At 51.5% G+C, this 12,352-nt stretch overlaps 2 protein-coding genes across 2 annotated transcripts; one reads left to right on the forward strand and one right to left on the reverse strand.

Annotated features, from left to right (window-relative positions):
* Positions 1-7,422: 7,422 nt before the first annotated feature.
* LOC133627039 (scale keratin-like) lies at positions 7,423-8,051 on the reverse strand. Its single transcript, XM_062009964.1, has one exon. The coding sequence runs from the start codon at positions 8,049-8,051 to the stop codon at positions 7,686-7,688; it is 366 nt and encodes a 121-aa protein (XP_061865948.1). The 3' UTR covers positions 7,423-7,685.
* A 3,381-nt stretch (positions 8,052-11,432) lies between these two features.
* LOC133627069 (scale keratin-like) lies at positions 11,433-12,352 on the forward strand. The gene is made up of 2 exons (XM_062010165.1): positions 11,433-11,599; positions 11,703-12,352. Exon 2 carries the CDS (start codon positions 11,726-11,728, stop codon positions 12,089-12,091), a length of 366 nt encoding a protein of 121 aa, XP_061866149.1. The 5' UTR covers positions 11,433-11,599; positions 11,703-11,725; the 3' UTR covers positions 12,092-12,352.

Raw genomic sequence — 12,352 nt, forward strand, 5'->3', positions numbered from 1 at the left:
GCAGAAAGGAAAGAAAGGAATGCCCATGTGATAGCTGCTTGAGCAAGGGGAGAAGCCAAACTGCAGATTGTAACAGAAACAAGGTCAAAGCAAGAAGACGGGACAGAGCATTAAAGTAAGCACTGTTAGAAGACTGAATAGAGCATTCAGTTTAGCTTTGTGTGATTGCTTGCACCTGACTAACAAATTGTAACATATGTCACTCACAATAGTATAAAGTTAAGTAAATGTGAGGTAAGCACAACCATCATCTAGTGTGAGAGAAAACTAACTGAAGGCCGAACAGATGGGGTGATGTTTTAAGCACAGTAAGGCTGGTGTTTTAATTACAATAAGGTTGGTGTTTTAACACAATGAGGTTGGTGTCTCAGTTGTTACAAAAATGAAGCTTTGAGGCCTTATGCACAGCACGTGATCCTCAGTGTTAACTGATTGCCATGAGCTGTAGCACGTTACAGCATTTGGAAAAGGTATATAGGTGATGATTATGTGGCAATAAAAGGGAGCTGATGCACATCATATTGGTGTCTGGTCGCTCCCGTCTCGCCCAACAGAGAAGAACCCCTGCACAATGCAAAAGAAACCCTGCGGATTGGAATCTTCAAAGCTGCCGCCGTCTTTTGAGATGAAATTTAGTACAAAGCAGGAAATCTGCCTTAGTGCAACCACGGGCTGCTGATGGGGTTAAAAGCGTTTCTGCGTGTTCACTGCACAAGGACTCTTTGGGAATGCCTTTTAAAACTGTCACCAGAATAGACTTGTTCCTTACAGTTTGTTACTGTTCTGGAAGTCTGAAAGGGATGTCAATGAACTGTACCTTTTCACATTTCTTCACCTTCCAAGACAAAGGAAGACGTGAACTTCACCTGTGTTTTGCCTTGCTCCCTTACTTCCTTTTTCTGGTGGCAATACAATTTTAGTGAGTTTCTTGAATTAAAACCTTATAGTTACTGATTTTCTATTTAATGGAGGAACTGAACGGAATTTCCTTTAGCACTGAAACCGCTTCAGCTTTGTCCCATGTAAAGGTATCTGCTGTTATAGGCTTCAAAATCCCTTTTTATTCTGGCTTTCATGTTAAAAGGCATCACACTTCCAGTGAAAGTTCTGGAGTGTGCTGCTTTCACAGCAACAGAGTGTCTGACTGAAATGACTCTTAAGGTGCAACTTCAGTGTTAATTTCTTTAGAGACTGGGAAAAGCTGACTAAAGGATGGCCCCAAAAACTTGTAGCTGTCTATTTGACTTAGTGCTTTGAAGGAATTCACTCAACTGTGGTGGTATGAAGGGACTGTGAGTGGCTTCAGATTCAAGGGAAGTGTTTGTTACAGTAACATGAGATGACATCAGAACATTTCATATCAGGCTGTGACTAGTTTTGATGTTCAGTGTTGACCCTTGTGTTTCTCTTCAGCGTTTCAGAGTGAGGCCAGTGGTGTGTGTGCCGTGGAAGTTGCTGGAAGCTGAGAGCCAGTGCCGTTAGCCTCAGTGAATCTAAGACTGACACCATGGAAAAGAATCCATCTTGTGACGGCTTTGAAAGGACTAAAGGCACTAAGAGAAAAGGTACAGGAGGTAGTGCTGTGGTGAACTCCCAGCAGTGAGAGCCCCTGTAAGGAACCTGGGATTAGGAGCTCCTTTCTGCTGGAAGCACATGCTAATGCTCAGGGGGACTTGAACTTTGAAGGAAGGAGAAAAGTTGCCAAGCCCTTGCCTCCCAAGACGAGAGAGCATCACTCTGTGTGTCTTCAACATCCATCCTCAGTGTGATGTTCATGCTGCCAGCCAAGGAGAATTGTTGTGTTTAATATCAAATGTTGGTTGTATTGCTTGTGCCTGGGGTTTGTTTTTTGATGTGTGGAATTTGGGGCTGTTTTTGAAGCTTTTTCCAGCTCAGGAATCTTTGAGGCTGCCGCCTTTTGGTTCCTTTGTCTTTTTTTCCCCGTTTTTCTTGAGTGGGTTGTAAATACCATTTCCTGAAGTGGAACTCCTTTAAACTCCTTGGTCAACAGCTGAGACAAAGGACCACAGACAAATGTTAAACCTCTACTGTTGTATTGTCTTGTCTGTTTTACAGCTCAAGGGGAAGAGCAAGAGAATGGAGTTGGAGCAGAGCCACCATTGAAGAAAGCTCTTCTATCTGTAGAGAAGGAAGAGACAGTTCTTCCTCATGGCTCTTCAGTTTATAAGGAGCCACAGGCATCTTCCAGCTTGTGTGGAAGACTGAAAAAGCCTTCAATGTGTTTTGTTTCTGCTGCATCTGCACATAGTAAAGAAAAAGCACCACCTACCTCTGTGGAGCTAAAGACCAGCTCTGAGCTTCGAGAATATGTCAAAAAAAGTCTACAGAGAACGCTTTGGGAAAGGTGAGAATTCCAAGCACTTATTTGATAGGGGAAGCTACAAGTAGAAGGAAAGGTTTAGCCTGCAGAGTTTTGTTTAGGTGTTGAGATCCTGAGGGGTTGCATTTTTACAACAAGTTACAAAGCAGAATGGGCATTTCAGGTTGATATTTAAGAACATTTTAAAATCCTGACGCAAAATAAATGCGCATGAGAAAAGGCCTCTCCGCGTGAGGAGCAGCCCTGGTGAGCTCTGAGAAGTTCCTTCTGCATGCTCCCTGCAGCTTCTGGCCTACCCTAAATGCACACCCCCTGTTTTGTTTTTCACAGAGTCGAGAACAACAGTGACTTGAAGATGACAGAGACTGAAGTGAAGGCAGTAGCACTCAGTCTGGAAAAGGAGATCTTTGACATGTTTGAAACTGCCAACTACAAATACGTCAGTAAATTCCGGACTCTCGTGTTCAATCTCTTGGACCGCAGACACCAGGTTTGCAATTCCCTTACAGGCTAAAGCTGGACTGACATGTGCTTTTGGGGTTTTAATGACATCTCTACCCTCAACATCAGTATTTTGAAGGTAGTTATGAATTACACTGTGAAAGGTGATCAGGAAGCCTTTTAATGAAGTTGCTCTCGTGTATTTGTTAAGTTTGGGCATGTGCTGTGAAATGTTTGTTTGCAGAAGGGCTTTCTGAAAAGAAATACAGAAACATTCCCTTCTCCTTGTGATCCTGGGTCATATGTGCTGGATCCTGCCCATGTGCGTGATCACTTTTGTGTTGCAAAAGGAACAAAGAGCTGCTGGTCCCGATGAAAATATTCAGCAGAGAACACTTGGAGCTTTTTCAGATGTTTGACAACTTTCTGCCCTAGGTGGGAAACAGGAGGGTGGCTGATGAGCTTCTGACACTGCTGTTCAGCTCCCCTGAGAGTTGTGGCTGACAGAAGGAAAAAAAGGATGAGGAGTTGGTTTCATGGGTTTTTTTTCCTGGTTGCTGCACCTTTCCAAATTGACTTCTAAGGAACTGCTGTTTTTAACAGGGAGTTGTGATGCTAGAGCAGGTTTTGCCCGTGGAGCTCAGCAGATCTCGTTAGTTCCCAAGCAGGTTCTCTTCTGCACGCTCACAAAGTCGCTTTTGCTTTCAGGGGCTTTTTTACCGTGTCCTCCGTAAGGAAATTGCCCTGTCAAAACTGGTGAGAATGGCAGCACAAGAACTGTCTGAATGGAAAAAGAAGCCAGTTACAGCTGTAAGTCACATCATTTCCCTCAGTGTCCTTGCATAGGGATTAGGAGTGTGCCTACGCTCATCACCCACATGATGTTAATGCAGCATTTTCTTCCCAAGGACATACTCATAGTGGTCAGTGTCAAAAGACCTTTTCCCTACCCCCAGCCAAAGGATTGCAAAGTAGAGAACAAAATGATTTTACCAAACTGGTTTTGTTTCTTTTGGGAGATGGAGTCAGGAAGCAATTCTCCTGAGATGAAGAAAAAAGCTGTAAAGCGAGGCCACGTGGCAGCTGTAAATATCATAGAATCACAGACTCACAGAATTGCTTTAGTTGGAAAAGTCCTTTAAGAGCATCAAGTCCAACCACTAACTTCACACTGCCAAGGCCACCACTAACCCATGGCCCTCAGCTGCAGAGCTTTGCAGTATCTCCAGGGCCAGGAGATGAGCACCTCCCTGGGCAGCCTGGGACAGTCAGTGTCTAACAGCCCTTTTGGTGAAGAAATAGTTCCTCATCTCCAGACTAATGTTGCCCTGGTGCAGCTTCAAGCCCTTGTTGCCTCTTGTTCTATCACTGGTTACTTGGGAGCAGAGACTGACTCCCACCTGACTACAACCTGCTGTCAGGGAGCTGGAGAGAGTGCTCTTGCCTCCTCCCTTCAGCCTCCTCTTCTTCAGGCTGAACAGCCCCAGGTCTGTGAACACCACAGGTGTGCGATGAGCATCTTTCCTTTGAGTCAGAAGGAGTGCAACAACAAAAGGATGGGTGCATTTTGCTTGCCCTTCTAAAATGCTGTGTGTTTCAGCCCTTGCAGTCAATTGAGAGAGAACTGTTGTGGTTCTGAGCATTAGCTGCCTACCTCAGAGCATGGTAGAATGAAATATGACTCAAGAGCAAGCCCTCAGCTCCCATCTGCAGCAACTCCTCAGTCACCCAAACCCCAGGCCCCTATAAATCAGTCAGAGCAGCTTCAATCAAGTGGGAAACTTTTTCTTCTGGTTGGAGCAAATTCCAGCCAAATCACTGCCTTGTGAAATGTGCTTTGTCCCAGGGGAAAGGGATCCCTGTTCCCTGCTGTTGGTAGGTGACAGGCAGGACTTGGCACAGGCAGGTTATAGCACAGTCTTTTTGGGTGAAATGACCAGTTGTCTTGAGTTTGTTCCACGTTTGTGCCTGGGACGTGGTGACAGAAGAACTGAGCATGAAACAGCCTTGTGTTCCAAAATCTGAAGTCACCTTCAGCTGAGGATGGAGGAGGGAGGCTCATGTGCTTAGTTCCCAAATCAGTATCTGGGGCTTTGTGCAAAAGAGCAGCTGGAGAAGCTGAAAGCTTTACAATGCAGGTAATTCTTCATTGTCACAGCAAAGGTTTGCAAAAGATGAACCAGCGGTTATGAAGCAGCAAATGTGAGGAGCTGACCTGTCTCTGTCTGTTCTCTGTGTGATAGTATTTGGGAAATAAGGTTTCTGTGGGATCAGGTTTGAACCTAAGAGGTGGCAGAATTGGCGATTTAGGGGGATGTTCTGTGAGCAAAGGTTCCTGCAGAATGGAATGCCAAGGGGTCATCTCATGGCATTTAGAAAAACAGGTTTTGTAGCGGTCAGTCTGGAATTAGGAAGTTTCTCTTGACAGTGAAATCAAAACTCAGTCTTCCAGCTGTGCCATCTTTGTGTTCCCTTTCAGATCTTGCGTCAGCTCGGCCCGATTTAATTCCTGGAGTGATTATTCACCAGAAATACGTTTCAAGTTCTACTCATTAGTTTTAGAAGTATTTCTTTTTCATTTCATTTTTCTAATAGTATGAAAATATTGTTATAATATTCTTGAAATATTGTTCAATGGTTTATTATAGTTATTAGCAGTTTTAGCAATCTGTTTGCTGTTGTAGTTCAAATCAATAAAATAGTTTTGCAGCACAGCAAGGGCTGAGTCAGTGTCTTTTGTATATACGGAGTAAGGAAACGGTGGTGGACAGAACAGAGGGTCAGTGCTGTGTCAAGGCCTCTGAGCACTGCCCAAAGGGGCTTTGGGGAGGATTTTGAAGCTGCTGAGAGCGCCTCAGAGCACACAGCTGCTGCCATTCAACAGGCCTCGTGCTGCTGAAGGGCTGAGCCCTACTGCCCTGCTCTTAACAGCAGCCAAGTGGTGAGCACAGCTCGGGTTGTGTCCGCGTCTGTACATGGAAAGCAGCGCTGTGTGCCTGTGTCACAAAAAGCACGTCTGTAACGTCCGAGGCAGCCGTGCAGGAACGTGCAGCTCCTTGTATCAATGTCACCAGCTCAGCAGTACTGGGAACTGCAGCAGCTGAAGGGGCAGCATTGACTGTGAGGAAGTTAGGAAGCAACCAGGTGAAAGGGCAAATTCAACGATGGACATTCCATGCGTGCTTTGGATGGCAAGTGTAGCTCTTACTGTTTGACACGTATCAGAACCTTCACAAGTGGACCTAAGACCGCAGCACAATTGGAGGAGATATGGTCCGTGTTCTCAGCCCTGCAGAACAAAGAAGTGCCTGCTTATCGGCATCCCCGTGGAGAGAAGGCGTGAGGGAGGGGGGCCCTGGGCCCCGTGGGCCCCCCAGCGCTTGTCCCCGAGCGCTGCAGCTGAGCCGTGGGGCGGCAGCGCCGTGGGGCACAGCCTGACGCGCAGGTTCCCGCAGAAGAAGCGCATCCCTCCCGCCAGCCCGGCCCTCAGCCGGCTCCGGGAGCTGCCGCCGCAGGAGCCCTCCCCACAGCCCAGCGCCACGAGCAGGGGCAGCGGCCCGACGTGGAGCCTCCCGGCCCCTGCCCCGACCCCCCCATTCCTTCCCGAGGAGCAGCCTCCCGGAGAGCTGCCGCGTCCCCCCTCTCTGCACAAACCCAACCCGAACGCGAGCCGTTTGCCGCGGGCCGGCGGCAAATCGAGGCGCTTGTGCGGCGTGGAACGGCAGCCGCTCGGGCTCGGCTCTGGGCTCTGCCATGCAGATGTCGGGCAGCCCGGCGCCGGCCTGGGCCGAGCAGAAGCGATGGGGGCAGCGCAGGCGGAACGCGCCCCAGCTCCCCGGCTGCCGCTCGGCTCAGCGATTGTCCCCGGCGGCGGGCGGGGAGCAGAGCCCGGGGCTGGGGCGGCCTCGCTGCCCCCCTGCGCCCCGCCGGCCAGGCTGCGGGGAAGGGAAGGCGGCTGTTTGCAGGAGGGGCTGCGCGTCCGTTCACGGCGATGGGCAGCGGGGAGAGGCTGCAGCACGGACAGGGGCAGAAGCAAGTGCATCTACACAGACGGGATGCAGCTGGGACGGCGGGGGAGGCGCGGGCTGGGAGGCTGAGCCGGGGCTGCCGGCCGAAAGGGGGAGTTTTGGGGCGCGTCTGCTCAGCGATCACTGAATCTCTCTCAGCTGCGCCCTGGCTTCTTGAGTCTGGGCTCAGCACACCAGCTGCTCAGCTGGAGGTGTTCGGCCTAGACAGGAGGCACAGGAGAGACATCATCAGTCTCTAGAGCTACCTGAAAGGAGGTTGTGGACAGCTGCAGGTCGGTCTCTTCTCCAAAGTCACAAGTGAGAGCAAAGGAGGAAACTGCCTGAGGTTGCAGAAAGGCAGGGTTTAGACTGGAGCTGAGGAAGGCATTTTTCCCCGAGAGGGTTGTTGGACACTGTCGCAGGCTGCCCAGGGAGGTGAGAGAGTCCCAGCCCTGGAGATATTGCAAAGCCATGCAGCTGAGGTGCTGAGGGAGCTGGTGCACTGGTGGCTGTGCAGTGTGAGGACAGTGGTTGGCCTGGAGGATCTTGAAGAGATTTTTCCAGGCAAAAAGATCCTCTCATTCCATGGTGCTAAAAGACAAAGCAGAGAGGCAAGATTTGGCTGCAGTTGGTTTTATTGCAGGACAGGAAAAGTTCCACTAGAGAAAGACAGGGAAGGCAGAGACATTCCCTTTGTCCCCACAGCTCTCAGGAGAGGGGCTCCCTCAGGCTTTTGCCCCGTGGCAGCCGTTGCAGAGCCAGGCCAGTGCCCGGTGGGATGCTGGTGCAGGGGCAGAGCGGGGCAGGAGGAGAGGAGTGGCCATGGGGAGAGGGGCAGGAGAGGAGGAGGGAGAGCAGGCGAGAGGCCGAGGTGTGTGAGGGTCCTTGGTCCGGGTCTAGCAGGGCCCGCAGGTGTCCCAGAGCTTCTTGCTGTAGCGGGGCACGGCGCAAGGGCTGCAGGCGGGAGCAGCGTAGGCTCTGCCAAAGGTGCAGAGGCCCCCCGAGCCCAGCGTGGCCCCGGCGCCGTAGAGGCCCCCCAGCCCCAGGGAGCCCCCAAAGGCAGGTGCTCCGGAGGAGCCCACCACGGCTTGCTGCGGGAAGGAGCTGAGGATGGGGCCGGGGAAGGTGACGACGACGGGGGGCGGCTGGATGAAGGCCGTGGAGTCGGGGCACTGCCGGGCGCACAGCTCGTTGCAGCTCTCAGCGATGGGCTGGGGCACGGCCACGCTGGCCTTTGGTGGGCACAGCTCGGAGCAAGACATCTTGGCACGGGCTGGCACGGGCTCTGCAAGAGGACAGAGGCTGAGAGAGAGCAGCACAGGAGAGCCCCTGAGGCAGAGGGGCCCGGGCTGGAAATGGGCAGCAGCAGGAGAAGCGCTCGCAGCCTTACCCTGTTCCTAGACGAGAAGGCACCAGAGCAGGGCTTGGCAGAGCCTGGCACAGGCAGAGCTCTTATAGCAGCCCCAGCATTGCTCAGCCTGGCCTGGGCCAATCTGCAGAGCCGGCACTCCCTCCCTCCTGCCAGGCAGGACAGTCCAGGGCTGTTTGTCTCCTGCCCCTCCCTGAGGCAGCATCCCCTGGCCACACCAGCTTCTCCCCCTGCCCAGCCTGTGCTGCTGCTGTCTCAGCTAAAGGGCAGCAGCAGCTCTAGGCTGGGGGCAGTGCCCAGGAGCTGAGGGCCATGCTGTTCCCCATCCTTGCTGAGTGTTTGGGCTGTTAGAAATGTGCCTTTTAGCTAGGGAGAAGCCACTTGTTTATGTATTTTAAAATCCTGGGACTAAGCTTTCTATAGAACAAAATGAGTGGCCGTTCTCCCTCACAAGTTGTTGGGAAAACAAAGCTGTGGACACTCTTCTCCCCCAAGATACCTGCTGTGAACTCTACAAATCTGCAGGTGTGGAAGCTGAAGGAAACCTACCCCTGTCACAAGCCTGGTTCCTCCTGTTCAAAGCATGCAGGAAAAATTCCCCTTCTTATGCAGGAAGGAAAGCTGTTAGAGCTTCACCAAGGCAAATAGGTGGTACTCGTGCCCCTCTGTTGCCACCTTTGAGAGATGCTCTGGGACTTTTCCTGTACTGACCCTCACTAGCTATGTGTTCTCTTTGACAGAGGAGTTTGCACTCAAGCCCCGTACTACTGCATTATCATGGAGTACTGTGCACAGGGGCAGCTCTACGAAGTCCTGAGAGCAGGGCGGAAAGTCACCCCGCGGCTGCTCGTGGATTGGTCCACGGGGATTGCAAGTGGGATGAATTATCTGCACCTTCACAAAATCATCCATCGAGACCTCAAGTCACCAAAGTGAGTCTCTAGCTACTTACAACCTAGTTGTGGTTGTCCTTTTCTTTTCTGGAGATATAGTTTAAAGGTCAAGTCCAAAGCCCTGTTGCTTTTTTCTGTGTTGGCTCAAATGAGAATGAAACTAATGAAACCTATTGCCAACCCCCTCCTGTGCTGCAGTTTAACAGGACTGGAAATTTTACCAATGTCTTACATGATAAATAGCTGTCAGGAAATATTTTTAATGATTTGATGGTGTCTGGCCCTTTTTGAAAGTGGGATATTCTGTTGCTGTTTTCATTTTCCTTTCTCATTTGTTCTTTTGTTATTCCTCTGGTTTTCTGGAATACATCTTTCTCTGTTGCTTTCTGACTTAGAATTATCTGGCTCCTTATGTTCTTATTCCCTAGAGATGTTTATGTTCTTATTCCCTAGAGGTTTATCACTCCTTTAGCCTCTAACATGACTGTGGCAGTGTGTTAAGATAATACTTTCAGATGGTTTACAGTGCAGTTTAAGGTTCAGCTCTACTAAAATCCCCAGATATGGTGAATCTCCAGTGACTTGTTAATTTGCAATTCTATCAGGATGGATTTTTTTTGACTTGTAGCAGTTAGAGGCACAAAACACAACCACTCCAAAGAGAGGGAATGCTTTCATTGGTGAAAATGGATGATCTGTTTTCTTGTACTGCAGTTGTGAAGAGCGTGGCCTCATCAACTGTTGCTGTTGATTAAGAAGGGATTTACTCCCAGTTGTTGTGGTACAAGACAGATTGCAAAATGCTGATTTGTTTGTGGTTTGTTTTGTTTTTTCCTCCCCCTCCAGTGTTTTAGTTACACACACAGATGCAGTAAAAATTTCAGATTTTGGTACATCTAAAGAACTGAGTGATAAAAGTACCAAAATGTCCTTTGCTGGAACTGTGGCTTGGATGGCCCCTGAGGTGATACGCAACGAGCCTGTCTCTGAGAAGGTGGATATCTGGTGAGTAGTTACTGATGTTTGACTGTCTTCACCTTCTGTTTAGCTGCTTGGTTTCCCAGCACTTACGTGTTCAGCACTCTTCTCATTGTAGGCATGGAGATGGTTTGCTATGTGGTGGGTCATTCCTTTCTCCACCTGCTTAGTGCCATGAACTTTGTCACTGAAGCACGGGCTATGGTGGAGAGAGAAATGGGATGCCTGTGTAAAGGCTGTGTGCTGAGATTGGAAGGTGCCTAGTAAGACTCAGTGCAGGCTGTCTGTACCTTGCAGAGTCGTAAGGAAGCAAATGCAACAGTTCTTTCCTGTGTCATTATCCAGGTCAGGACCTTCTTCCAGTTCTAGTGCACAGGGGCCCCCTCGGCAGCTTCAGCAGAATGGGTATTTTTCACCAGCTTTCTACTCTCCTCAAGGCCACGTTTGAGCTGTAGGGAGGCCTGTACTCTGCTAGCTTGAAGGATCCAACCACCTTTTGCTTTCTACGTATTGGACTTGGCTGTTACTTGTACAACCACAGGGTTACAGTTGAGTGAATCTAACCCTGGATCAAAGAGGGAGGAAACCAGCACACATTGTAAGAGTTTTTCTGTCCCATGTGAAATGTGTTCTGTGCCCAAAGGAACATGAGGAGAGGTTTGAATCTCCATGACACTGAGGAATTCTTGAGAGGGGACTCAGCCTTGGAGCTCCTTTGGGAGGCCTCTTAACAGGTTTCAGGGTCCTCAAGGGATCTGCATCTCTGTTTCAGCCTTGTTATTTCTGCATATTAAATGTCAGGAGCCAAGAGAAACACCCTTCTCCCTGCTTTTGCAGCTAGGATGAATTTTCCTTCTAGTGGGTTTTTTTTAGCTTCAAATGCTGCCACTTCCCCTAGGCAGCATGTCAGTGCCATGGGTAGTTCTGAGCATGAGGGGAGTCAGGCAGCAGCCTGCTGCTTATCTTCTAGCTAAGACCTGGGTCATGACATTAAGTCAAGATTTCCTGTAGGGAAAGGGAAAAATCTCGTAACCTGCTGTCTGCGCCAGGCTCTGCAGGGAGGATGAGCCTACGCCCAGTGCCCAAAGGGCCAACCCAGCCAGGGTGCTGGGCAGCTGGAGCTCTGTCTGAAGGCACAAGCTCAAGCAGCCATGGCTGGGTTGGCCCTTTGGGCACTGGGCGCAGGCTCATCCTCCCTGCACAGCCTGGCTGCAGGCACAGGGCAGAGCTGTCTTCCCAGGCCACAGACCAAACACTCAGCAAGGATGGGGAACAGCATAGCCCTCAGCTCCTGGGCACTGCCCCCAGCCTAGAGCTGCTGCTGCCCTTTAGCTGAGACAGCAGCAGCACAGGCTGGGCAGGGGGAGAAGCTGGTGTGGCCAGGGGATGCTGCCTCAGGGAGGGGCAGGAGACAAACAGCCCTGGACTGTCCTGCCTGGCAGGAGGGAGGGAGTGCCGGCTCTGCAGATTGGCCCAGGCCAGGCTGAGCAATGCTGGGGCTGCTATAAGAGCTCTGCCTGTGCCAGGCTCTGCCAAGCCCTGCTCTGGTGCCTTCTCGTCTAGGAACAGGGTAAGGCTGCGAGCGCTTCTCCTGCTGCTGCCCATTTCCAGCCCGGGCCCCTCTGCCTCAGGGGCTCTCCTCTGCTGCTCTCTCAGCCTCTGTCCTCTTGTAGAGCCCGACCCAACCCGTGCCAAGATGTCTTGCTCCGAGCTGTGCCCACCAAAGGCCAGCGTGGCCGTGCCCCAGCCCATCGCTGAGAGCTGCAACGAGCTGTGCGCCCGGCAGTGCCCCGACTCCACGGCCTTCATCCAGCCGCCCCCCGTCGTCGTCACCTTCCCCGGCCCCATCCTCAGCTCCTTCCCGCAGCAAGCCGTGGTGGGCTCCTCCGGAGCACCCGCCTTTGGGGGCTCCCTGGGGCTGGGGGGCCTCTACGGCGCCGGGGCCACGCTGGGCTCGGGGGGCCTCTGCACCTTTGGCAGAGCCTACGCTGCTCCCGCCTGCAGCCCTTGCGCCGTGCCCCGCTACAGCAAGAAGCTCTGGGACACCTGCGGGCCCTGCTAGACCCAGACCAAGGACCCTCACACACCTCGGCCTCTCGCCTGCTCTCCCTCCTCCTCTCCTGCCCCTCTCCCCATGGCCACTCCTCTCCTCCTGCCCCGCTGTGCCCCTCCACCAGCATCCCACCGGGCACTGGCCTGGCTCTGCAACGGCTGCCACGGGGCAGAAGCCTGAGGGAACCCCTCTCCTGAGAGCTGTGGAGACAAAGGGAATGTCTCTGCCTTCCCTGTCTCTCTCCAGTGGATCTTTTCCTGTACTTCAATA

Source organism: Colius striatus, chromosome 17 (genome assembly GCF_028858725.1).
Source record: "Colius striatus isolate bColStr4 chromosome 17, bColStr4.1.hap1, whole genome shotgun sequence".
NCBI lineage: Eukaryota > Metazoa > Chordata > Aves > Coliiformes > Coliidae > Colius > Colius striatus.

What these genes read in the sequence shown, in the direction of transcription:
- LOC133627039 (XM_062009964.1), bottom strand. Translation starts at nt 8,051, where the DNA reads ATGTCTTGCTCCGAGCTGTGCCCACCAAAGGCCAGCGTGGCCGTGCCC.
- LOC133627069 (XM_062010165.1), top strand. Translation starts at nt 11,726, where the DNA reads ATGTCTTGCTCCGAGCTGTGCCCACCAAAGGCCAGCGTGGCCGTGCCC.